This window comes from Myxocyprinus asiaticus, chromosome 34 (genome assembly GCF_019703515.2).
Source record: "Myxocyprinus asiaticus isolate MX2 ecotype Aquarium Trade chromosome 34, UBuf_Myxa_2, whole genome shotgun sequence".
NCBI classification, from domain to species: Eukaryota; Metazoa; Chordata; class Actinopteri; order Cypriniformes; family Catostomidae; genus Myxocyprinus; species Myxocyprinus asiaticus.
In genome coordinates, this window is record NC_059377.1 from 38,025,895 (window position 1) to 38,049,937 (window position 24,043).

General features: G+C 38.3%; 3 protein-coding genes and 1 pseudogene across 4 annotated transcripts; all 4 read left to right on the forward strand.

Moving 5' to 3' along the window:
* The first annotated feature begins 213 nt into the window (after nucleotides 1-213).
* Nucleotides 214-2,448, forward strand: LOC127425050 (keratin, type I cytoskeletal 13-like). The gene is made up of 7 exons (XM_051670673.1): nucleotides 214-769; nucleotides 989-1,071; nucleotides 1,162-1,318; nucleotides 1,425-1,586; nucleotides 1,684-1,809; nucleotides 1,893-2,113; nucleotides 2,227-2,448. The coding sequence occupies exons 1-7, from the start codon at nucleotides 272-274 to the stop codon at nucleotides 2,357-2,359; spliced, it is 1,380 nt and encodes a 459-aa protein (XP_051526633.1). The 5' UTR covers nucleotides 214-271; the 3' UTR covers nucleotides 2,360-2,448.
* Nucleotides 2,449-5,310: 2,862 nt separating this feature from the next.
* On the forward strand, nucleotides 5,311-9,336 carry LOC127425057 (keratin, type I cytoskeletal 13-like). Of its 2 annotated transcripts, none has more exons than XM_051670681.1 (6): nucleotides 5,311-7,641; nucleotides 8,189-8,271; nucleotides 8,383-8,539; nucleotides 8,640-8,801; nucleotides 8,900-9,025; nucleotides 9,112-9,336. In XM_051670681.1, exons 1-6 carry the CDS (start codon nucleotides 7,231-7,233, stop codon nucleotides 9,334-9,336), a joined length of 1,164 nt encoding a protein of 387 aa, XP_051526641.1. In that variant the 5' UTR covers nucleotides 5,311-7,230. The 2 variants fall into 2 exon arrangements, with proteins under 2 accessions (XP_051526641.1, XP_051526642.1); XM_051670682.1 differs by having other exon boundaries at nucleotides 8,900-9,020; nucleotides 9,112-9,326.
* Nucleotides 9,337-10,439: 1,103 nt separating this feature from the next.
* On the forward strand, nucleotides 10,440-15,522 carry LOC127425061 (keratin, type I cytoskeletal 13-like; annotated as a pseudogene).
* Nucleotides 15,523-20,295: 4,773 nt separating this feature from the next.
* On the forward strand, nucleotides 20,296-22,660 carry LOC127425052 (keratin, type I cytoskeletal 13-like). Its single transcript, XM_051670675.1, has 7 exons — nucleotides 20,296-20,785; nucleotides 21,175-21,257; nucleotides 21,369-21,525; nucleotides 21,611-21,772; nucleotides 21,872-21,997; nucleotides 22,085-22,305; nucleotides 22,486-22,660. Exons 1-7 carry the CDS (start codon nucleotides 20,357-20,359, stop codon nucleotides 22,604-22,606), a joined length of 1,299 nt encoding a protein of 432 aa, XP_051526635.1. The 5' UTR covers nucleotides 20,296-20,356; the 3' UTR covers nucleotides 22,607-22,660.
* Nucleotides 22,661-24,043: the final 1,383 nt, after the last annotated feature.

The following is a 24,043-nucleotide window of genomic DNA, read 5'->3' on the forward strand; positions in this document are numbered from 1 at the left end:
TTCTCATCAAACCAAACCTAATTTTCTTAATCTTAAACATTTCATTCAAACCTATCTCATTTGTGTGCTTTGTGTGTATATGTGATTCTGTGCTTGTGCGTTTGCCTTGAGGAGTGAGGCAATGATTCTCCCCCTCTCTGGATAATCTACAACGCCCATCCTGATTGTTTCCTCCCCCAACTGTACAAATAAAAGGACCGTGGGGCTTCTTTTCTGCACTTCTCACTCAGCCTCCAGTCAGAGTAGAGAACAGCAGCAATACTCCTTCAAAATGATGTCTTCTTCCTCCACCCGCAGCTACATGTCCTCAGGAGGGTCCATGATGGGAGGACCCTCTCGCTTCTCCATGTCTGGTGGAGGTCGTGCTGGAGGAAGCATGTATGGGGGTGCTGGAGGATCTGGGGTCCGTATCTCCAGTGCCTCTGCTTCTCGTTCCTATTCTGCTGGTGGTGGTGCTGGCTTTGGAGGTGGTGCTGGCTTTGGAGGTGGTGCTGGCTTTGGAGGTGGTGCTGGCTATGGAGGTGGTGCTGGCTTCGGAGGTGGTGCTGGCTTCAGCCAGTCTGATGGCATTGATGCCTCTGCAAATGAGAAAGCCACCATGCAAAACCTCAATGACCGCCTGGCCACCTACCTGGATAAGGTGCGCTCCCTTGAGAAGGCTAATGCTGACCTTGAGCTAAAGATCCGCCAGTTCCTGGAGAGCAAAACTGCCCCCACTTCTCGTGACTATAGTGCCTATGAAGCTACGATCAGTGACCTCCAGGACAAAGTATGTGGCATCAGGACAAAAACATCATCAAATGTCAATAAAAGCTATTTTTGCACAAATAAAGTGTTTAAATCATTCAGAAGTTTTGTCATTTTAAATATGAAGATAAAAATATGTAGTTGAATGTAATTATGCTGAATATAGGAGATGTTTTGTCATTATGTGATATCTAAAATTTGGCTAAACTTTTGCTTGTTTATTTGTTTGCCACCCCTGAAGATCCAGAATGCCACTCGTTTAAATGGAGGCATCTACCTTAGCATTGACAATGCCAAGCTGGCCGCAGATGACTTCAGGGTCAAGTAAGTCCACTAAGAGAATAGTAGACCATCCACCCTTAGCATCACTAATGGACTCATAATTTGTAAATGTCAATGGTCTTTTCTGTGCAGATATGAGAATGAGCTGAGCATGAGACAGTCAGTGGAGGCAGACATCGCTGGCCTGAGGAAAGTGCTGGATGAGCTGACAATGGCCAGATCCGATCTGGAGATGCAGATCGAGGGGCTAAGAGAAGAGCTGATCTTCCTCAAGAAGAACCACGAGGAGGTAAGTTGTTGGCTGGCATTAAACCAAATTCACAATCAAATAAGTTCATGGTCCCTGTTGATATGTGGTCAGGCAAATGCTCATTTGTTTATCCACACCTCTGTAGGAACTCTTGTCAATGCGCACCCAGATGAGCGGACAGGTCAATGTAGAGGTGGACGCAGCACCACAGGAAGACCTATCAAAGGTTATGGCTGAAATCCGGGAGCATTACGAGGCAGTTGCTGCCAAGAACCGCAGAGAGCTTGAGTCCTGGTTCCAGGCCCAGGTAAAACACTGTTCATTCACGTTTTTCATCATCAGTGTTGTAGTCAAAACCAACAAAGGCCTTGTCTGATTGCTTTGCTATGGATTGTCTCTCATAGTCCGAAGCCATTAACAAAGATGTCGCCGTCAGCACAGAAGTCCTCCAAACATCCAAATCAGAAATCCAAGAAATTAAGCGCACACTGCAGGGTCTTGAAATAGAGCTACAGTCACAACTCAGTATGGTAAGTTGGTCAATAGATCAATCTTGAAAGGTGCTGTTTTGATTTATCAAGCAGTGTAAAGAACAATGATTTTCTCCAAACAGAAAAAGTCATTGGAAGACACATTGGCAGACACGAAGAACCGCTATTCTTCCATGTTGGGCAACTACCAGATGCAGGTGACCAGCATGGAAGAGCAGCTGGTGCAGCTTCGGGCCGATCTTGAGCGTCAGGGCTATGAGTACCAGATGCTTCTGGACATCAAGACCAGACTGGAGATGGAGATTGCAGAGTACAGAAGACTGCTCGATGGAGAGGCTGTTGGGTGAGACTTCCCTGCTTCTCCCCACAAAAGCTTTTAGAATACACCAACAGAAGGAAAATTAGATGATTCTGAGACTTCCTTAACTTAATGTAATTTTTCCTCTACTTCAACAGAGTTCAAACTTCCACAAAATCGTCAAACTCATCCTCAACAACACGCAAGGTGGTAACCATTGTGGAGGAGGTAGTTGATGGCAAAGTGGTCAGCTCATCTTCCCAGGCTGTGAGCGATACCAGGGCCAAGTAAGATCTCTCTCAAGAACAGAGAGCACAAGAACTCTTGAGATAAAACATCAAACTCAGAGTGACAAAAAGCAATAAACTGGTCTAAATGTGCATTTATGTGTTTCTGTCTTGTTATTGTGCTCTCAGTTGTGTTAAACATGAAACAAACTAAATATTTCAAGTCATTAAAAATGATATTTGCTTCCACACAAAATAATCTTCATCAATAATTAACTACCATGATAATAACTGCTAGTACAAGTGTGGACACAACAGACAAAATTGCATGTTCTGTTGAAGCTGCAAAGAAAAAAGTTAAACTTGACATAATTTTAATATACATATGGTCACTCTTTACTGACCAAACAATAAAATACAGAAGACTAAAAGTGGCACGTCCATAAGTTTGCAGGTCCCATGGGTCGCCCATTTTGACAAACAAATTCAGCTTTTAAATGTTTCTTGTAGCCAGCTTACAGTCCTGTTCCAGACCCCTTGGGCATGGCAGTCGCTAGTAAAGGGCTTGGGGTCAAAGGGTCAAGCTTTGGCTGGTTAGCATGGCTCAGTTAACCCTTGCAGGTTAATTCTGTAACTCCAATGACAGCCCAGCAACTCCCTTTGAGATGAATGGAAATGGTAACAATGGCTTTTCCAGGTATTATAGACCTCTTTGATTGGGACTGTGCATTCTAATTGTGCCAAGAGTCAATCAGTGTTATCAGGACAGTTCCAAATCAGTGTTTCCCACAGTTGCAAAGTAATTAGTCACATGCCATTTATGGCTTAGGTGATGGGCTCAAAAATGTTTCTGAAAAAGATGGCAGTATCGAGGTTAACACATGTATCATACTATATATTTATACAGTTGAAGTCAGAAGTGTACATACACCTTAGCCAAATACATTTACACTCAGTTTTCCACAATTCCTGACACTGACATTTAATCGTAGAAAACATTCCCTGTCTTAGGTCAGTTAGGATCACTACTTTATTTTAAGAATGTGAAATTTTAGAATATTAGCAGAGAGAATTATTTATTTCAGTTTTTATTTCTTTCATCACATTCCCAGTGGGTCAGAAGTTTACATACACTTTGTTAGTATTTGGTAGCATTGCCTTTAAATTGTTTAACTTGTGTCAAACGTTTTGGATAGCCTTCCACAAGCTTCTCACAGTAAGTTGCTGGAATTTTGGCCCTTTCCTCCAGGCAAAATTGGTGTAACTGAGTCAGGTTTGTAGGGCTCCTTGATTGCACATGATTTTTCAGTTCTGCCCACAAATTTTATAATGGATTGAGGTCAGGGCTTTGTGATGGCTACTCCAATACCTTGACTTTGTTGTCAGAAAAGAACACCATCCTCATGAAGCATGGGGGTGGCAGCATCATGTTGTGGGGGTGCTTTGCTGCAGGAGGGACTGGTGCAATTCACAAAATAGATGGCATCATGAGGAATGAAAATTATGTGGATATATTGAAGCAACATCTCAAGACATCAGCCATGAAGTTAAAGCTTGGTCGCAAATGGGTCTTCCAAATGAACAATGACCCTAAGCATCCCTCCAAAGTTGTGGCAAAATGGCTTAAGGACAACAAGGTCAAGGTATTGGAGTGGCCATCACAAAGCCCTGACCTCAATCTGATAGAAAATGTGTGGACAGAACTGAAAAAGCGTGTCCGAGCAAGGAGGCCTATAAACCTGACTCAGTTACACCAGTTCTGTCTGGAGGAATGGGCCAAAATTCCAGCAACTTATTATGAGAAGCTTGTGGAAGGTTACCCAAAATGTTTGACCCAAGTTAAACAATTTAAAGGCAATGCTACTAAATTCTAACAAATTGTATGCAAACTTCTGACCCACTGGGAATGTGATGAAAGAAATAAAAGCTCAAATAAATAATTCTCTCTACTATTATTCTGACATTTCACATTCTTAAAATAAAGTAGTGATCCTAACTGACCTATGACAGGGAAAGTTTTCTACGATTAAATGTCAGGAATTGTGAAAAACTGAGTTTAAGTGTATTTGTCTATGGTGTATGTTAACTTCTGACTTCAACTGTATGTTATGCCAGGTAAAATGATTATTGCCAGAACAAAGGTTAACACTAGAGGTGTATAAATTACTATTCCATGATAACAGCTATAGTAGGCCTACTAATTGGCACACTTTATATTAGGTGTCTTTAACTACTATGTACTAATTTTTAAATACATACAATACAATGTACTTATTGTGTAACTACATATTGGTCTGCAAAAAGATGAATATTTGCTACTACTGAAGTATGGGCAGGTTTAGGGGTAGGGTTAGTGTTTAGATTAGGGTTTAGGGTAAGGATTGGGGTTGGAGTAGGGTTAGGTTTAGAGGTTAAGGTTAACAGTGTAACTACAGATGTAATTAAATGCAGGTACTTTAAATGTAAGTATAATGCAACAACACATATGTACATTATAAGGACATTGCATCAAATGCTTAAGTACATAGTAGTTAAAGACAGCTAATATAAAGTGGGTCCAGTTAACAAAACCTAAAAAAACAACTGTGACAACACAAGACCTTATAATTGCATTTTCTTCCCACAGTCAAATATTAGATTCTCCTTTAATGCAAAAATGTGGAATAAAAGTAGCTTCACATTCAAAAATGTATGCATAATAATAAAGCATACTAAAGTTATGTAAAACAAAATAAAAGGAACATCACATTCCATATTTAATCTGTCTTTTTGACATTGACATTTAGCAAAAACAAAAAATGTGTTCTATTTTTCAATGCACAGATTTAGCTATTTCTTAATAAAGCTATTTCTGGTAAAAGATTTATAATTCTACAATGAAATATTAGCTACAGTATATATATATATATATATATATATATATATATATATATATATATATATATATATATATATATATTTATTTATATATACACTGCTTGCAAAACATTTATATTCCAGCAGAATACATGGTTACTTCTGAATGGTCGTCAATGGAAAAAGATGTTTTTTGGAACCATATTGTGCAGTTACGGCACCTACAAGCAGGGCCTAACTGGACCATACTAACTCGCCAAACCAAATATGACATGCACTGGTATTAAATATGTCCCAAATATGTGTGAAGAATATAGCTCTTCATAGGTTTTGACAAACATATAGACTCAAGGCACATCATATCTTAAGCAATTTCTGCAACATATTGCATGACATGTTTTTTGGTTAAGTTAAGGTGTAGGATATTTGGCCTTTGTACGTGGGGGAGGCTAGACCTTACATAATTTATTTTATTAGGGAAATAAACAATACAGTGAACTATTTTATACTTGTGAGTTTTGTCGATTTCAAGCTCAAAACGCTCCTCACATTAATGATTCCAGTTGCTTGGTGAGGTGTTTGAGAGGGACAGAAGTCTTTGGTCCATGTCTAATAATACTGTACATGTTTGCATTAAAATTACTATTCTAAGATAAACATTTAAAAAAATGTTACCCCAGGAGGTAACACTAATTATATGTTCCTTACACAATCACAAGTATGCTTTCGGCTTAATTTAAATTCCAGAAGTTACATTACCTGCCTGTTCACTTGAAACCTGATGACCAGCTCTCTGAATTTGTATCTTTCTTGTCATTTGGAGTTATTTGTCTGATGGGTAATGTGTGGGCTGAGCAGTTTTTTTAAAACCATATCACTGGAAAAAGAGATATCCTAAAATTACTTCTCATTAGTTTCTGTGCATTATTTTGTTTCTATGCCCACACCTCTTAATCAATAGCTTTAAATCAATAGAACTAAAAGGGTTTGTCTTATTGGCATTCCTTCCTACCACATGTACATGTGATACTTGTGTAAATTACCTGCTCTGTCATGGACAATACAAACCTGACAGCTGGTGATTTCATTCTCAGTTGAATATCATAGAGGGGAGACTACAATTGCACTCTCAGTATATTTAAAAAGCTGTTGTATTTGTGTTGAGAGTAGTAGTTTCATACAATAACAGAACTCTAATGATATAATCAGTGAATAAAGCAAGTTTGGCTTGCCTGAGAGGGGGTCTGGATGATTGGCTAACAATCGGGTTTGTTGTGAAGGCATGGAATGGTTGAGGCACAATGAAAGTTTTAATTTTGTGAGTAACAAATTACTTGTCATGTGAAGTTTCAACTTTAAAATATTTGTGTTGTACTATAAGCCAAAAGCTTGAAATGGATGTGATATTTTAGATATAAATACTATTAGGATTTACATCCACCCTTGTTTTATGCAATAAATAAATAATAAATATAATATTGAAGAATACTTTACATTTTATTAAGTTATCAACTAACAAACTTGTGAATTGTGGATTTTAGGATTTCCTCTGCAATATTATATTCTAATTTTAATTAAACTCTTAGTTTAAAAATGTCCCAATAAACTATATTAAAATACAAAATACATACATCCCATGAATTTATCTTGATATATTGGGACAGTATTTTTGGGTATTATTATTATCTAGGTAGATACAAAGCATTTGAGCATTAATATTTGTGCCTACAAAATGACAAATTAAAATAGATTTTATAGAGACTTAAAACATTTGCATTTAACTCGCAGAGCAAGCATAGAAGTGTGAAGATTAACAAAGAAGGACAGCTCAAAACCACACAACCTACTAGTGATTTACTTGTTCTTCTGATGAATTCTTTAAACTCCAAATGATAACATACAATTCAAATCTGCCTTGGGGAATAGGGCAATGGTTTCTCACTTCACTTCCTAAGGCAATCTTTGTGTTCCCTCCCCCATTTATCCACATAAAAGGACCATGGGTCATCTTGTTTTCAATCATCTGCTCACTCATTCTCCAGCCAGAGTTGAGAACGACAGCAAGCCTCCTTCAAAAAGATGTCTTCTTCCACCCGCACCTACATGTCCTCAGCAGGGTCTTCTCGCCTCTCTACCATGCGTACCGGTAGCGTGTATGCAGGTGCTGGAGGATCTGGGGTTCGTATCTCCAGTGCCTCTGCTTCTCGATCCTTTGCAACTGAAGGTGGAGCTGGATTTGGATGTAGCGCTGGCTTCGGAGGTGGTGCTGGCTTCAACCTGTCTGATGCAGTTGATGTCTCTGCAAATGAGAAAGCCACCATGCAAAACCTCAATGACCGTCTGGCCTCCTACCTGGAGAAAGTGCGCTCCCTTGAAAATGCTAATACTGAACTTGAGCTGAAGATCCACCAGTTTATGGAGAGCAAGACAACTCCATCTGATCGTGACTACAGTGGCTTCTATGCTACTATTAGTGACCTCCAAGCCAAGGTATGTGGTATGTTGTGGCTCAGTGGGTAGCACTTTTGCCTCACAGCAAGTAGGTCCCCGGTTCGAGTCCCATTGTGGAGTTTGCATGTTCTCCCTGTGTTTCCTCCAGGTGCTCCAGTTTCCACCATAATCTAAAGACATAGGTGTAAGTGAGAGTGTGGATTAGTTTGTCTGTGTGTTAGCCCTGAGATGGACAGGCCACCTACCAGGGTGTGTCCCTGCTTTCGGCCTGACAAAGCTTGGATAGGCTGCAGCACTCACTCTACATGGGACAAGCGGCTATAGAAAATGAATGGATGGATGAATGTATTCATAGCATTTGTAGATTAAAATACTGAGACACTTTCAGTTCATGCACTTTGAGAATCAAATCACTTATTTTGTATATCATCAAAAAGGTTTTCCCCTAGTGAGATCAAAAGCAATTGCACCTTTTTTTATTTTTGTCGTTAAACTAAAGTAATAACTAAATAAACTAAACTAATAAACTAAAGCAAAAGAGGTCTAAATTTCTCTTCTTTTGTTTATTCATTCTGTGCCCTTGAAGATTCAGCATGCCACTGGTGTAAACGGAGGGATCTACCTTAGCATTGACAACTCCAAGCTGGCCACAGATGACTTCAGGTTCAAGTAAGTCCACACATAAACTACTTTATGTTTGAAAGTATAAAGAACAAGCAGATACACTTCCAACATCTTCAAAATGTCAGGAGCATTTATATTGGTTTCATTTCTGTGCAGGTATGAGAATGAGCTGAGCACGAGACAGTCTGTAGAGGCAGACATTTTTGGCCTGAGGAAAGTGCTGGATGAGCTGACACTGGTCAGATCTGATCTGGAGATGCAGATTGAGGGACTAAGAGAAGAGCTGATCTTCCTCAAGAAGAACCATGAGGAGGTATGTTTTGATGGTACAAAACCAAACTCTCACCAAACAAATTTTCACTGTTGATATGTGGGTCAGGCAAATGCTCAGTGGTTTGTTACTGCGTCTTTAGGAACTCTTGGCAGTTCACAGCCAGATGAGTGGACAGGTCAACGTAGAGGTAGATGCCGCACCACAGGAAGACCTATCAAAAATCATGGCTGAAATCCGTGCACATTACGAGGCCGTTGCTGCTAAGAATCGCAATGAACTCGAGGCTTGGTTCCAGTCCAAGGTAAAATCCTGTTCTTTGCCAGTTTTTCTTTATAAGTTTTGTAGTCAGCACTAACAAATTACATGTCTAACTGCTTTGCCATGGATTGTCTCTCATAGACTGAAACTCTTAACAAAGAAGTCACTGTGAACACAGAAACCCTCCAAACGTCCAGATCAGAAATCACAGAGGTTAAACGCACACTCCAGAGTCTTCAGATCGAGCTACAATCACTACTCAGTATGGTAAATACATGGATAGATGAATCATTGAATGTGATATTATGTTCGCACCACACACAGTGCATAGAATAATGACTTTGCCCCATCAGAAAGCGTCCCTGGAAAGCACCTTGGCAGAAACAAAGGCCCGCTATTCTACTGTGTTGGGCAACTACCAGATGCAGGTGACCAGTCTGGAAGAGCAGCTGGTGCAGCTTCGTGCCGATCTTGAGCGTCAGGGTTATGAGTACCAGATGCTTCTGGACATCAAGACCAGACTGGAGATGGAGATTGCAGAGTACAGAAGACTGCTGGATGGAGAGGCTGTTAGGTGAGACTTACCTTCATAACCATTAACAGCATTAATGTCCTAGTTTTTCAGTGGGCAGGTACAGTTCACTATAATAAACAAAATAACGGTGAGATAGCGATTTCTGTATGGCATTTCTGTAACTTAATGTTTTTGTTCTCTACCTCTTCAGTTCCTCAGCCACAAGCAAAACCTCAACTACACGCAAAGTGGTAACCATTGTTGAGGAGGTGATGGATGGCAAAGTGGTCAGCTCATCCTCCCATGCTACGAGCCAGACGACTGTGTCTACACAGAAACTCTCTTGAGATAAAACATGTAATTAAGAGTGACAAAAAGCCAATAAAAGTGGTCTAAATATGCATTCTTGTGTTTAAGTCTTGTTATTTTATTTATATATATATATATATATATATATATATATATATATATATATATATATATATATTTTTTTATAATGAATTGCACCTTGCATAATAGACCAAACATGTTTTGCCTAGTGTGAAAAGTTATGTCTTTTAAATAAAAAAAGAATAATTAGCTACTGTAATAAACACTAGTCGTGGTATAAAAAATTAGAAGAAAACAGGGTAATTGCTAACTCAACTATCCAATTACATTGCAAGCACTTCATGGCTATTTTGATTCTTATTATCATTCTATTAATGATTCTTGATTTCCTTATTGGGGTATTGGTCATGAAAAGGTTTTATTAAGTACTTAAAAGAAAAATATTAAATCCTTTTAAGCAACCACATCAACATGTCCTTCCAACCCATTCAGACCCAGTGTCCATTCCAATAAACTTCTCTCTAATGTCTTTTTTGGTTTATGGTTTTAGCTTTATGGTTTTGGTGCTACTCAAATTGTAAAGATCAATTAGATTGGATGCTGCTATGTCAGTCAGTGACTGCCATATTACACTGATGCTTTTTGGAAGAAAAAAAATAATTTGAAACCAATGAACCATTTGACTGAGTTACCGACAAGCGGCATCTCCCATCAGACTTCTTTGCAGAATGTTTAGCGATTAGTGGGGTAAGATGAACCTCTGGGTAAGTTGACCCACCCCCTGTATCTAGGCAACTGTGGTCATGTGACCTACAATTCTATCTGGCTGGGAAGTGAAGCACATGGGAAAAGAGGTATGTATGTGTTAACACACACACAAAAAAAGTGTTTTTTACTAGCCATAGTAAATTGTGTACATTTAAGGTTTAACGACTGTTGTGCCAAAGCAAATTTATTCAGGAACAAACTAACATATCATGCATGTTGTTGTGTATACAGTGTATAAATACACATGATTTGATACACACAATATAAGCCCTGAAGTACTAAGCTTGGTGCTTTTTTCCAAAAAGGTCGATATGGGACAAAATAAACCAAAGAGTCTGGGGAATGTTGAGCCACTGTTTTGTTTTTTTTACAGAAACTAATTTGTACTAATAACTAATTGTTCTGTTTATAATGTTTCCGATTAAAAGAGGTCTTAAGAAGCTATTTTATTTTATTTATTTATTTTTTTCACCAAAGATTTAAATCCAGCTATGTTTATAGCAAAGCAAATTTGTTCTAATAACTGTCCTGTTTATAATGTTTGGAATTAAACCTAAAGGAGTGAGAGTTATTTATTTATTTATTTATTTTTGGCAAAGACTTTAGGTATTTACTGTATGCTATGTGATTGATCCAATTCATTCCATCATTTACATGCAATAATAATCCTCAGATTTAAATGAAACAAGAGGAAAGTGGGAGACTATAATAAATAAATACATAGATTACAGATAAGAAATTATAGATTAAACTTTTTTTTATTTGTATTTTTATTTTACTCACTGTTTCAATGGAAAAATTCAATTGGTCAACTTACCAACTGACCAGGAGCAACTTACCCCTAACCTGGGGCAAACTGAGCCAATGGATTATTTTTTAAAAGGCCATTATGTTTTTGGCTTTCTGTCACAGACTAATTTTTATAATATTAAGTGATAACAGAGACCTTGAAATAAAGGTAGCTCTATTAATTTTACATTTAGATTTAGTCATTTAGCAGACTCTTTTATCCAAAGCAACTTATCCAAAATGTTCCAAGGAACATAAGAAATTCATTATACAAAAGTCTACAATATCAGCAGTATCACACTGCTAAGTTAAAATAATGTATTTTTTAAGAACTTTTTGTTTGAGAACTGATTAAGTGCTCATATAAGAGATGTGTCTTCAGTTATTTTTTGAATGTTAAGAAGGTCTGAAAAGATTGGATGGGGGTTGAAAGAGCATTCCACCACTGATAAACAGAGAATGTGAATGATCTGGAGAGCGACTTTGTGCCTTGTTGCAATGGAACCATCTGGCATCACTCATTCTTAGATCACAGGGAGTGAGAAGGGAAATAGAGTTTAAGTAAGAGGGTGCTGTTCCATCGTCTGTCCTAAAGGACAAAGTCAAAGTCTTAAATTTGATGCGGGCAGCTACTGGCGGCCAGTGGAGTAAGATCAAGAAGGGTGTGGCATGGCCCCTCTTTGGTTGTTTGAAGACCAGATTCACCACCACGTTCTGAACCAACTGCAGTGGCTTAATTGTTCTAGTGGGGAGGCTGGCCAACAGATAATTACAGTAGTCCAGTCTTAATATGACAAGAACTTGGACCAGGAGCTGCGCAGCATATTCAGACAGGAAAGGTCTGATTTTCCTCATTTTGTAAAGCACATACCTGCAAGACCGTGTGGTTGACGAGATGTGCCCAGTGAAGTTTATTTGTTCAGCAAACACACTTAGAGGCTTCTGGCTGTCTTGGTTGGTGTTAGTATTGATGAACCAAGATTAATTGTGAGGTAGTGGTCAACAGATGGGTTGACAGGGATTACCAGAAGTTCTGTCTTGGCAAGGTTGAGCTAAAGGTGGTGATCCTTCATCCATGCTGAGATATCTGAAAGGCAGGCAGAAATACGAGCTGAGACGGTGGGGTCATCAGAATGGAACGACAGGTGGAGCTGTGTATCGTCTGCATAGGGGTGATAGGAGCTCCACCTGAACTTACCTTTGCCTACTTTTTCTTTGTATAGGGGATAACATATATAAAAATTGCCCAATCTTACCCCACTCTCCCCTGCCTTTTGCTTCTGGTCCCGTGGTACCCAGGAAGTAATCACACTCACATAATCAATGATGACCGCAATCAGGAGGTTGCATTTTTTCCTTTAAGATTACATTTTTACTCCACTGATAATTAGGTTTAGGGTTGGGGTTAGGGTTGTGTGTTTGTGTTTAAGTTGATTTAATGACATAAATTAACTTAAATCAACTTAAACACAAATACACACAGACAGTATACGCATCTCTCTCTCTCTCTCTCTCTCAAACGGGTGCCTCTGGCTCATCTTTATCCCCCTCCCGGCTGATTAGACCAATTCAGGGCCGGCCGTGTGTCCTCACGGCCCGGCCCTCCTCCTCGTCACAAACTCACTTTTGGCACCACTCTGTGGACATTTTACCAGGAAACTGGAGCCCACACGTGCCTATATATTCAACAACACTTCCAGCTTAGGCTACTGTAGGCTGTGTGGTTCAAATTTCTGTAAACACAGACTGATTTCAACTGAAGAACTTTCGACCTATTTTTACAGAATCCACAGTGAGATCCGTCTAGTTTTACATAGTATTTTAATGTCCTTTGTAGCAAAAAATGGGTCTCAATGTACAGAATAGATGTATGTGCAAGGATGATTTTAATAATAATCCTCCTACAACTTCTGTCCGACCTTCACTGAAATTGGGTCTGATTATATGTAGACCTAACCTGACTGAACGGATTGTTGATTTTTAATGCTTGATTGTTGACAACTTTCCAAACAAAGCCCTAATTAATTTGACTGTAAAGATAACAAGCAGGAAGTGAGACTGTACCTTAGCCATGCTTTGGAGTATGGAAATAAACCTTTGCAACCATGCCTTGACCATCTGTGTCATAATATCACCTGGGGCATGCAGAATACAATGATTACCATTTTTCTGAGTCACTGCTTTATCAAAAGCAAGATTGCTTTTTAGCAATCTTTAGCCATTTTTTTTTTTTTTTTCAAAACTGGTAGCCTGTAACAGAAGTATCTCAGTAAAGTTGTGGGTGTGATGCAGTGATATAAAATTAATAAAAAAAAACTGGACTGGCAACAAAAAGTTGTAGTTTCAAAACCTGTTGAGCGTGATCTATGAACCATCTACTTTGTAGCCTTGAGCAAGGGACATAAGGTAGCTCTAGGGGATTGTCTCTGCAGAAAGTGTACTGCAGTAAGTCCCATCGGTTATATGACTTCTTTTATGTCAGGAGGGATCTTGTGAAGTTTTTGGGACAGTGTCTACTATAGGTCAGAAGATATAAAGTAGGGTTAAATCTGCCCAAAACCTTTGACCTAAAATGATACTTTTGTTATCTTTTTAGCCACTTTGATTGAATATTATTTTAGAAATAAACATGGTGAGGATTTACATCTACCCTTGTTTCATGCCAAAGTAAATAAATAAAATAAACAAATTCCAAATATTTTGAATATTTATAATTCTCAATTCAACTAATTACTGATTTGCTAAGTTTCTAATTTCAATGAAATTGTCAGTCTAAAAAAAATCATGCTTTCATGTTGATGTCTTAGGACAAACTTAGGTTTGTGATTTTAAAAGTTTAAAAATATCTATATCTATACATACAAAGTATTTTAGCAGTAATATCAGTGCCAACCAAATAAATTGTTTTTAATATATTTTATTAAATAAAGAGACTAAACCAGCTTGCTATTTATAAGCTCGCTAAGCAAGCATAGAAGTGTAAAGACTGACAAAAACTGACACATCACAAATCACATGACCACTACTTTTTTTCTGAGGAATTCTTTAAAAGAAACTCTAAATACAACATACCATTCACATCTGTTTTCAGTGCCTCTGCTTCTCACTCCTTGGCTGCTGGAGGTGGTGCTGGCTTCAACCTTGCTGATGCCTTTGATATCTCTGAAAATGAGAAAGCCACCATGCAAAACCTCAATGACCGTCTGGCCTCCTACCTGGAGAAGGTGCGCTTCCTTGAAAAGAAAATGTTGATTGCTCCTAGATAGCAAGACTGCTCCATCTGCTCGTGACTACAGTGGCTTTTATGCTACTATTAGTGATCTCCAGGCCAAGGTATGTGATATTATCATAAGAGTATTGAGAAACTAGTACTAAGTACTAACCATTGAGCATGTTTTGATAAAAGGGTCAATCATTAACAACCTTTCGATGAAGAATTAAATTACATAATTTTTGCCTCATCATTTTTCTTGCTCGTGTATTCAAATTCAAATACTGCATTTTCACCTGTTTTAAACATGCTTATTATACAAGTTTAGAAGTTTGATAACAATAAATATTTAGATTAAAATACCGAGACACTTTCAATTCATTCACTTATTTTGTATATCCTCAAAAACGTTTTTTCCCTCAAGTGAGAAACAAAAAGCAATTGCACTTTTTTATTTCATCCATTAAACACAAATAATTCTGAGAGAGATTTAAATTAGTCTTTTTCTGTTTATTTGTTTTTTGCCCCTGAAGATTCAGCATGCCACTGGAGTAAACGGAGGGATCTACCTGAGCTTTGACAATGCCAAGCTGGCTGCAGATGACTTCCGGGTCAAGTACGTCCACACATAAACTACATGAAGAAGAGTATTACAAAGAAAAGGCACATCCAATTCCAACCTCTCTAAAAGGTCTAAAGCATTTATATTGGTTTCATTTTTGTGCAGATATGAGAATGAGCTGAGCATGAGACAGTCTGTAGAGGCAGACATTGCTGGCCTGAGGAAAGTCCTGGATGAGCTGACAATGGCCAGATCTGATTTGGAGATGCAGATTGAAGGGCTAAGAGAAGAGCTGATCTTCCTCAAGAAGAACCATGAAGAGGTACACTGACGTGGTACAAAACCAAACAGTCACACTTGAGATGTGGATTAAGCAAATGCTCAGTTCTTTGTTACTGCATCCTTAGGAACTCTTGGCAGTTCGCGCCCAGATGAGCGAACAGGTCAATATAGAGGTGGACGCAGCACCACAGGAAGACCTCACAAAAATTAGGGCTGAAATCCATGAGCATTACGAGGCAGCTGCTACTAAGGACCACAAAGAATTTGAGGCTTGGTTCCAGTCCAAGGTATAATCCCGTTCTTTGCTAGTTTTTCTTATATTTACATTTCTGCATTTGCCAGACACTTTTAACAAAAGCAAATTAAAGTGCGTTCAAGGTATACATTGTATTGTTTGTTCCCTGGGAATCAAACCCATGAACTTGCCATTGCAACTGCCATGCTCTACCAGTTGAGCTACAGGAACTCTTCTTTTCAGTATCATAGTCAAAACCAACAAAGAACTTGTCTAACTTGCTATGGACTGTCTCTCATAGTCCGAAACACTAAACAAAAAAGTCACAGTGAGCACAGAAACCCTCCAAACATCTAGATCACAGGAAATCACAGAGGTTAAACACACACTCCAGAGTCTTGAAATCGAGCTACAATTACAACTCAGTATGGTAAGCACATGGACAGATGAATCTTCAGATGAAGTGTTGTTGTAATGTCATCACACATTGTATAGAATAACGACTTTCTCACAACAGAAAGCATCGCTGGAATGTACCTTAGCAGACACACAGGCCCGCTATTCTACCGTTTTGGGCAACTACGAGATGCAAGTGGCCAGCCTGGAAGAGAAGCTGGTGCAGCTTTGTGCTGATCTTGAGCGTCAGGGCTATGAGTACCAGATGCTATCTGGACATCAAGACCAGACTGGAGATGGAGATTGCAGAGTACAGAAGACTGCTGGATGGAGAGGCTGTTTGGTGAGACTTACCTTTACAACCATTAACAGCATTAATGTCCTAGTTTTTTAGTGAGCAGGTACAGTTCACTATAATAAACAAAATAACGGTGAGATAGCGATTTCTGTATGGCATTTCTGTAACTTAATGTTTTTGTTCTCTACCTCTTCCGTTCCTCAGCCACAAGCAAAACCTCAACTACACGCAAAGTGGTAACCATTGTTGAGGAGGTGATGGATGTATGTCTAAGCAGAAACTCTCTTGAGATAAAACATTTAACTCAAAGAGACAAAAAGCCAATAAATATGCATTTTTGTGTTTATCATTTTAATTTCTTCTGAGTGTTTTTATTTATTTTATGAACTGCATCTTGCATAATCAACCAAACATATTATGCCAAGTGTGAAAAGTTATGTCTTTTAAATAAATAAACAAAATATATAATTAGCTACCGTAATAAAAATTGCTAATATTGTTCATGATATAAAAATTTGAATAAGAAAAAAAAAAGGGTAATAGCTAACTCAATTATCCAATTACATTGCAAGCACTTCATAGCTATTTGATTCTTATTATCATTCTTTCAATGATTCTTAACTTCCTTATTGGGGTATTGGTCATTAAAAAGTTTGATTAACTACTTAAAAGAAAAGTATTAAAATACTTTTAAGCAACCACATTAACATGTCCTTCCAAACCCTATTCAGACCCTGTGTCCATTCCAATAAGCTTCTCTCTCATGTTTTTTTTATTTTTTATTTTTTTTATGGTTTTATTTTTATGGTCTTTGGTTTTGAAATTAACCAGATGAGAATTTAACCAGAATTTTCAGACGAAAAGCAAATCTAGTTTTATGTTTCTATTATTGATGAAACACCAGGGGATCACCCCAAGTAAAAAAAAAAAAGTGGTCTTATGTATGTCTGTTATGTTTATAATGTTTGTAATTAAAAGAGGACCTAAAGGAGTGAGATTTTTTTTATTTATTTATTTATGGCAAAGACTTTAGGTATTTACAGTATGCTATATGATCTATACCAATCGTTCCATCATATACATGCAATAACACATTTTTATTTATCTTACTTACCCCAGACGACTCATCTTACCCACTGACCAGGGCTGCGTTTCCCAAATGCATCGCTAGCTTAAGTTGATCAAAGAGACCATTGGCGCCAGTGGCTTCTACGATCTACTTAGGCTTACGATGCTTTTGGAAAACGCAGCCCAGGAGCAACTTGCCCCTAACCTGGGACCATTTGAGTCAATGGATCACTTTTCTTAAAAAGCCACATGTCTCTGGCTTTCAGTCACAGACTCATTTTTGTAATATCATATGATAACAGACACCTTCAAATAAACGTAGCTCTATTCATTTGACCTCTGCCCAGTTTGTCCTTGTATAGGGTATAACATATGTAAAAATTGTCTCATCTTACCCCAGTCTCCCTTTCCTTTTCATTCTGGTCCCATGGAAACCATGAATAATCACGTTCACATAATCAGTAACAAGAGTTATCAAGAGGTTGCTTTTTCCCACTTAGATTACAGTTTTACTCCACTGATGGTTAGGTTTAGAGTTTGGATTAGTGTGAATGGTTAATAAAATACTATACATTTTTCAGCTCACTGCATTTCATCATTTACAAGTAAAAACAACTCGCTTTACAACTAACTTGTGGTGCCACTCTGGGCACCTTTCACCAGGAAACTGGATGCCCATACATTCAAAAACACTTCCACTTTTGTCCACTGGGGGCAGTATGGTTTCGAATTTCTGTAAGCACAGACCGATCACATCTGAAGAACTTTCGATCTATCCACCTTATTTTGCACCACAGAAGTAAGCAGGCGGCTGCATTTACAGTGAGTGTGACAAAGTTCCGCTGTCATTAGCCGCTATGTAAATAACTAAAAGGATAATTATACCAGAATTTAGTGATATGGGCTTATAAACTATTACACAACCACAGAATGTACAGCAGAATAATATCCTAATGTCAGATAATTTTCTAACGTCAGCATTTATTGTAAAAGAGTAAGTAGAGTAAGTAAGAGTTACTTACTCTTTTACTATAAATGCTGACGTTAGAAAATTATCTGACATTAGTATATTATTCTGCTGTACATTCTGTGGTTGTGTGATAGTTAATTTACTTGTTGCTGTGTGTTGTATTGAAGAGACGATAATAAAATCTGCTTCTTTACTGAGATCGTGAAGATAGTGTTTCTTGTCTCCATGTAAACCTCCATTAATATGCACCTGCATAACCTCCAATGATGCCTTTATTTATTTATTTATTTATTTCCAAAGGTGATGTTTCAGAAGCCATGCTGAATGCGAGATCAGCGTGTCTATTTACTATACACCGCTAAGAAAGCCCAGCGGCTTTCTGCTCTCTGCTGGTTGTGTAAAGTTTGTGAGGGCTTGTCAGATGGCACTGAGGACTGTCCGTGTCATTGCCTGATTTCATTCATTCTGCTTGAGCAACAGTGTGTGATGAAACAATGGCAAAATGCGATAAACGGTAAAACTATACACACTCCGAACCAATGTGTTTATAAAAATAGTTATTAATGATAATAATATGATGACATATATTCCCAGCCTGAAATATATAGCAGCATAATGTAGTGTTTTATATAGTTAAAATATCTGGAAGTGGCTTATACAGGAAGTGGTACCCATTCTAGGTTGTAATGGCGGTGCTAGTTATGTTGAAAAATAAGGTGGATAGACCAGTAATTTGGTAACGTCACCGCCTACATCAAAGACAGAAGTGGTGGAATAAAGACCTGCGCAAATAGTAAACCAAACCTGCAGGAAGCTGGCCCAACCATCCTTAAAAAGTTAGCTGTTACCTTTAAATCGTCTGGTTAAGCTAAATGAAATGTCGTGCTGTCATATGTCATAATCGCAATGGCAAAAAACTATTATGATTTCCAACTAACGGCTTTGCAGTGAATATTTTTTACAGGTATGTTATCAACTCATATCATTATCATTATAGTATAACTAAGAATAGTTCTGCATTTACGATGGCTTTGTGTCATACTTTCATTTAATAGATGAATATAACTAGTTGTGTTACTAGCAATATTGTCTATCTTTAATTCATCAAAAGCAGTTGCTTTTTAGCAAACTTTAGCCATATATGGTATTCAAAACTGTTAACCTGTAACAGAATTATTTCAGCAAAGTTGTGGGTGTGGCATGGTGATAAAAAAAAAAACTGGGCTGGTAACTGAAAGGTTGTAAATTCAAAACCTGTTGAGCGTGATTTAAGAACAATCACCTTGAGCAAGGGACATAAGGTAGCTTTATAGAGGATTGTCTCTGCAGAACGTCCTGACGGTGATATGACTACATTCATGCTAGGAAGGACCCTAGGAAGTTTTAACGACATTGTCTACTATAGGTCAAAAGTAGGGTTAAATCTGCCCCAAATTATACATTTGCTGTCTTTTGAGCAGCTTTGAATTGATGTTTTTTAGAGATAAACATGGTGAGGATTACCATGTTTCATGTCTACCCTTGTTTCATGTCAAAAGTAAATGAACAAAATAAACAAATTCCTAATATTGTTGTATACTTTTACTTCTCAAATAAACAAATTCCTGAAAGTCCATTTGTAATTTTTCTGATTTGCTGAAGTTCTAATTTGAATGAAATTGTTAGTTAAAAAAGTCCAAGTAAAATATATTTTTAACCAACTCATGCTTTCATTTTGATTTCTTAGAACAAACTTACGTTTGTCACTTTAAAAAAAATTGAAATACCTTTATCTATACATAGAAAGTATTGTAGCACTAATATCAGTGCCAACCAAATGAAAAATTAAAATATATTTTGCAGAGACTAAAACAGCTTGCTGTTCATTAACTCCCAAAGCAAGCAAAGACGTGTGAAGATTGACAAAGACTGACAGTTCAAAATCACATGACCATGACTTTTTCTTCTGAGGAATTCTTTAAAAGAAACTCTAAATACAACATATCATTCAAATCTGTCTTCAGCCACACCTTCTGCCTTGGGGAATAGGGCAATGGTTTCTTACTCCACCTCCTGGGCAATCTATACTGTTTGCCCCTCCCCCATTTGTCCACATAAAAAGGACAAGGGTCGTCTTCTCTTCACTTATCCACTCACTCATTCTCCAGTTGAGAGCGACAGCAAGTCTCCTTCAAAATGATGTCTTCATCCTCCACCCGCACCTACATGTCCTCAGCAGGATCCTCTCGCCTCTCTGCATCTGGTGGGGGAGCTGGTCGTTTCACATCCATGCGTGCCGGTAGCGTGTATGCAGGTGCTGGAGGAACCGGGGTCCGTATCTCCAGTGCCTCTGCTTCTCGATCCTTTGCTGCTGGAGGTGGTGCTGGATTTGGAGGTGGTGCTGGCTTCAACCTGGCTGATGCAGTTGATGTCTCTGCAAATGAGAAAGCCACCATGCAAAACCTCAATGACCGCCTGGCCTCCTACCTGGAGAAGGTGCGCTCCCTTGAAAAGAAAAATGCTGACCTCGAGCTGAAGATCCGACAGTTCCTAGATAGCAAGACTGCTCCATCTGCTCGTGACTACAGTGGCTTTTATGCTACTATTAGTGACCTCCAGGCCAAGGTATGTGATATTATCATAAGAGTATTGAGAAACTAGTACATTAAACAACATTTAGATGAACAATTGGCCAATTCATTTGACCTAATAATTCTTATTGCTCACATATTCAAATACCGCATTTGTACATGCTTTGAACATGCTTATACAAGTTTAGAAGTTTGGTAACAATAAATAACGGTGTTGGTGTTTGTAGATACAAATACTGAGACTACTTTCAATTCATGTTCTTTGAGAAACAAATCACTTATTTTGTATATCATCAAAAAAGTTTTTTCCCTAGTGAGATCAAAAGCAATTGCACCTTTTTTTGTTTTTATCATTAAACTAAAGTAATTCCAAGAGAGATCTAAATTAGTCTTTTTCTGTTTATTTGTTTTTTGCCCCTGAAGATTCAGCATGCCACTGGAGTAAACGGAGGGATCTACCTGAACATTGACAATGCCAAGCTGGCTGCAGATGACTTCCGGGTCAAGTACGTCCACACATAAACTACTTGAAGAAGAGTATTACAAAGAAAAGGCACATCCAATTCCAACCTCTCTAAAAGGTCCAAAGCATTTATATTGGTTTCATTTTTGTGCAGATATGAGAATGAGCTGAGCATGAGACAGTCTGTAGAGGCAGACATTGCTGGCCTGAGGAAAGTCCTGGATGAGCTGACAATGGCCAGATCTGATTTGGAGATGCAGATTGAAGGGCTAAGAGAAGAGCTGATCTTCCTCAAGAAGAACCATGAAGAGGTACACTGACGTGGTACAAAACCAAATAGCTACACTTGAGATGTGGGTTAAGCAAATGCTCAGTTCTTTGTTACTGCATCCTTAGGAACTCTTGGCAGTTCGCGCCCAGATGAGTGGACAGGTCAATGTAGAGGTGGACGCAGCACCACAGGAAGACCTCACAAAAGTCATGGCTGAAATCCGCGAGCATTATGAGGCAGTTGCTGCTAAGAACCGCAAAGAACTTGAGGCTTGGTTCCAGTCCAAGGTATAATCCCATTCATTGCTAGTTTTTCTTATCAGTATTGTAGTCAAAACCAACAAAGTTGTCTTACTTGTCTAACTTGCAATGGATTGTCTCTCATAGACCGAAATGCTTAACAAAGAAGTTGCCGTGAGCACAGAAACCCTCCAAACATCTAGATCGGAAATCACAGAGGTTAAACGCACACTCCAGAGTCTTGAAATTGAGCTACAATCACAACTCAGTATGGTAAGCACATAGACGGACAAATCTTCAGATGAAGTGCTGTTGTATAGTCATCATATAGTGTAAAAAAGAATTACCTTCTCCTAACAGAAAGCATCACTGGAAAGCACCTTGGCAGACACACAGGCCCGCTACTCTTCCATGTTGTCGGGCTACCAGATGCAGGTGACCAGCCTGGAAGAGCAGCTGGTGCAGCTTCGTGCGGATCTTGAGCGTCAGGGCTATGAGTACCAGATGCTACTGGACATCAAGACCAGACTGGAGATGGAGATTGCAGAGTACAGAAGACTGCTGGATGGAGAGGCTGTTAGGTGAGACTTACCTTTACAACCACAACACAATCTTTCCAGAACAGCATTTAGATTAACTATTACTGTCCCAGACTTTCACTGAGCATGGACGGTTTAGTTTTATAAACAAAATGAAAGTGTGGTGGAGATATATGCCTGGCATTTCTGTAATGTTTATGTTATTTTTCTCTATCCCTGCAGTGTCACAACCACAAGCAAAACCTCATCTACACGCAAAGTGGTAACCATTGTGGAGGAGGTGGTGGATGGCAAAGTGGTCAGCTCATCATCCCAGGCTGTATCAGAGACCAAGACCTCTTGAGATAAAAATAATTTAACTCAGAGTGACAAAAAACAATAAACTGGTCTAAATGTGCTTCTTGTGATTCTACTTGTTGTTTATTCTTGCACAATCAACCAAACATTTTAGCTTAGTTAACATGAAAAGTTATTTGTCTTTTAAATTTATATCAGTAATTAGCAACCATAATAAAAGCCGCCAGTATTAGCTAGTCATAGGATAAAAAATTTAATCGATATAAATTGTGTGACAGCTCACTCAAAGAAACAGTTACACTGGAAGCACTTCTTGGCAGTGTTCAATTATTCAAAATAATAAGCGGGTTTGATTCTTACTGACTTACTGGTCATTAAGAAGTTTTATTTTATTACTTTAAAGAGTAAGTAAAGATTAAGTCCTTTAAAGAAGCCCCATGAACACCCCCTTCTAACCCCATATTTATTTCCACTATTATTAAACTATTTCTCAGATTTTTTTCAGAGGAAACTGTGATGTTTGCATACTGTTAGAAATTAATTATTATGGAATCATTACTTAGCATTCTTTCTGATGTTATCAAAATGAGCTAGATTGACAATTAAGACTAAATTAAATTCTTAAGAGTCGCTTTTAATTGGAAGTAGTTAATCATAGGAAAGCACAGGAAAGTAGATTTAAAGATTTACATCGTTAAACTTGAGATAGTTATGTGCAGGGTGGGAACTGGATGTGTTGGCAATTTTAACGTAAGTTAAAGTGAGAGATAATTAAATGTATAGATTGTTGTAATTCAGATGGTCTGGCGAGCAATGGTTTTCGAACTCAAGTGCAGAAATCTTTATTATAAACAAGATAAAGCAGAGCAAAAAGGTTAAACGCAAACAAATCAAGACTTAAGCTAACTACACAAACTCAATAAACAAAGCTAGACAAAGGGAACGGGCAAACACTAGGTCTAGGGCTTACAAACACGGACTAGACTAATTGGGGATCATGACACAGCTGGAGCAGGAGGGAACTGAGAAGGGAGGAAGAACAAGAACTACAAAACCGAATGTCAAAATAAAAGTAAAAAATGCCCTAGTGAACACAGAACACGGGGAAATTTGATGATTTTCATGGCATGATGATGCATTGATTAGATGAGACCTTTGGCTACATCTGACTTTTCTTGCAAAATCACAAGTTAACTTTCTCCTTTAGTTAAATACTAGAAGTTATACTACTTGTCTGTTCACTTATATGACCTGATAATCAGAGCCGTAGCTGGGTATTCTGGGGCCCCTGACTGTATATTGCTTTAGGGCCCCTTTCCTATTTAAAAAATACAGTTTAAAATTTGTTGTGGGCCCCCCCTGGACCTGTGGGCCCCAAGAATCATTACTACCTTTCATCCCTCTAGCTACAGCCCTGCTGATAACCTCTGCTCTTTCATAATACCAGTCACTTAAGGAATTCATTCTTGACCTGTCTTCCTGA

Excerpts from the sequence above, each read along its gene's own strand:
- LOC127425050 (XM_051670673.1), top strand. The coding sequence starts at position 272 with ATGATGTCTTCTTCCTCCACCCGCAGCTACATGTCCTCAGGAGGGTCC. Across the intron at positions 1,319-1,424 it reads TCAAGAAGAACCACGAGGAG|GAACTCTTGTCAATGCGCAC; the intron begins GTAAGTTGTTGG and ends ACACCTCTGTAG. Across the intron at positions 2,114-2,226 it reads CTCGATGGAGAGGCTGTTGG|AGTTCAAACTTCCACAAAAT; the intron begins GTGAGACTTCCC and ends CTACTTCAACAG.
- LOC127425057 (XM_051670681.1), top strand. The coding sequence starts at position 7,231 with ATGTCTTCTTCCACCCGCACCTACATGTCCTCAGCAGGGTCTTCTCGC. Across the intron at positions 7,642-8,188 it reads TTAGTGACCTCCAAGCCAAG|ATTCAGCATGCCACTGGTGT; the intron begins GTATGTGGTATG and ends GTGCCCTTGAAG. Across the intron at positions 8,540-8,639 it reads TCAAGAAGAACCATGAGGAG|GAACTCTTGGCAGTTCACAG; the intron begins GTATGTTTTGAT and ends CTGCGTCTTTAG.
- LOC127425052 (XM_051670675.1), top strand. The coding sequence starts at position 20,357 with ATGATGTCTTCATCCTCCACCCGCACCTACATGTCCTCAGCAGGATCC. Across the intron at positions 20,786-21,174 it reads TTAGTGACCTCCAGGCCAAG|ATTCAGCATGCCACTGGAGT; the intron begins GTATGTGATATT and ends TTGCCCCTGAAG. Across the intron at positions 21,526-21,610 it reads TCAAGAAGAACCATGAAGAG|GAACTCTTGGCAGTTCGCGC; the intron begins GTACACTGACGT and ends CTGCATCCTTAG.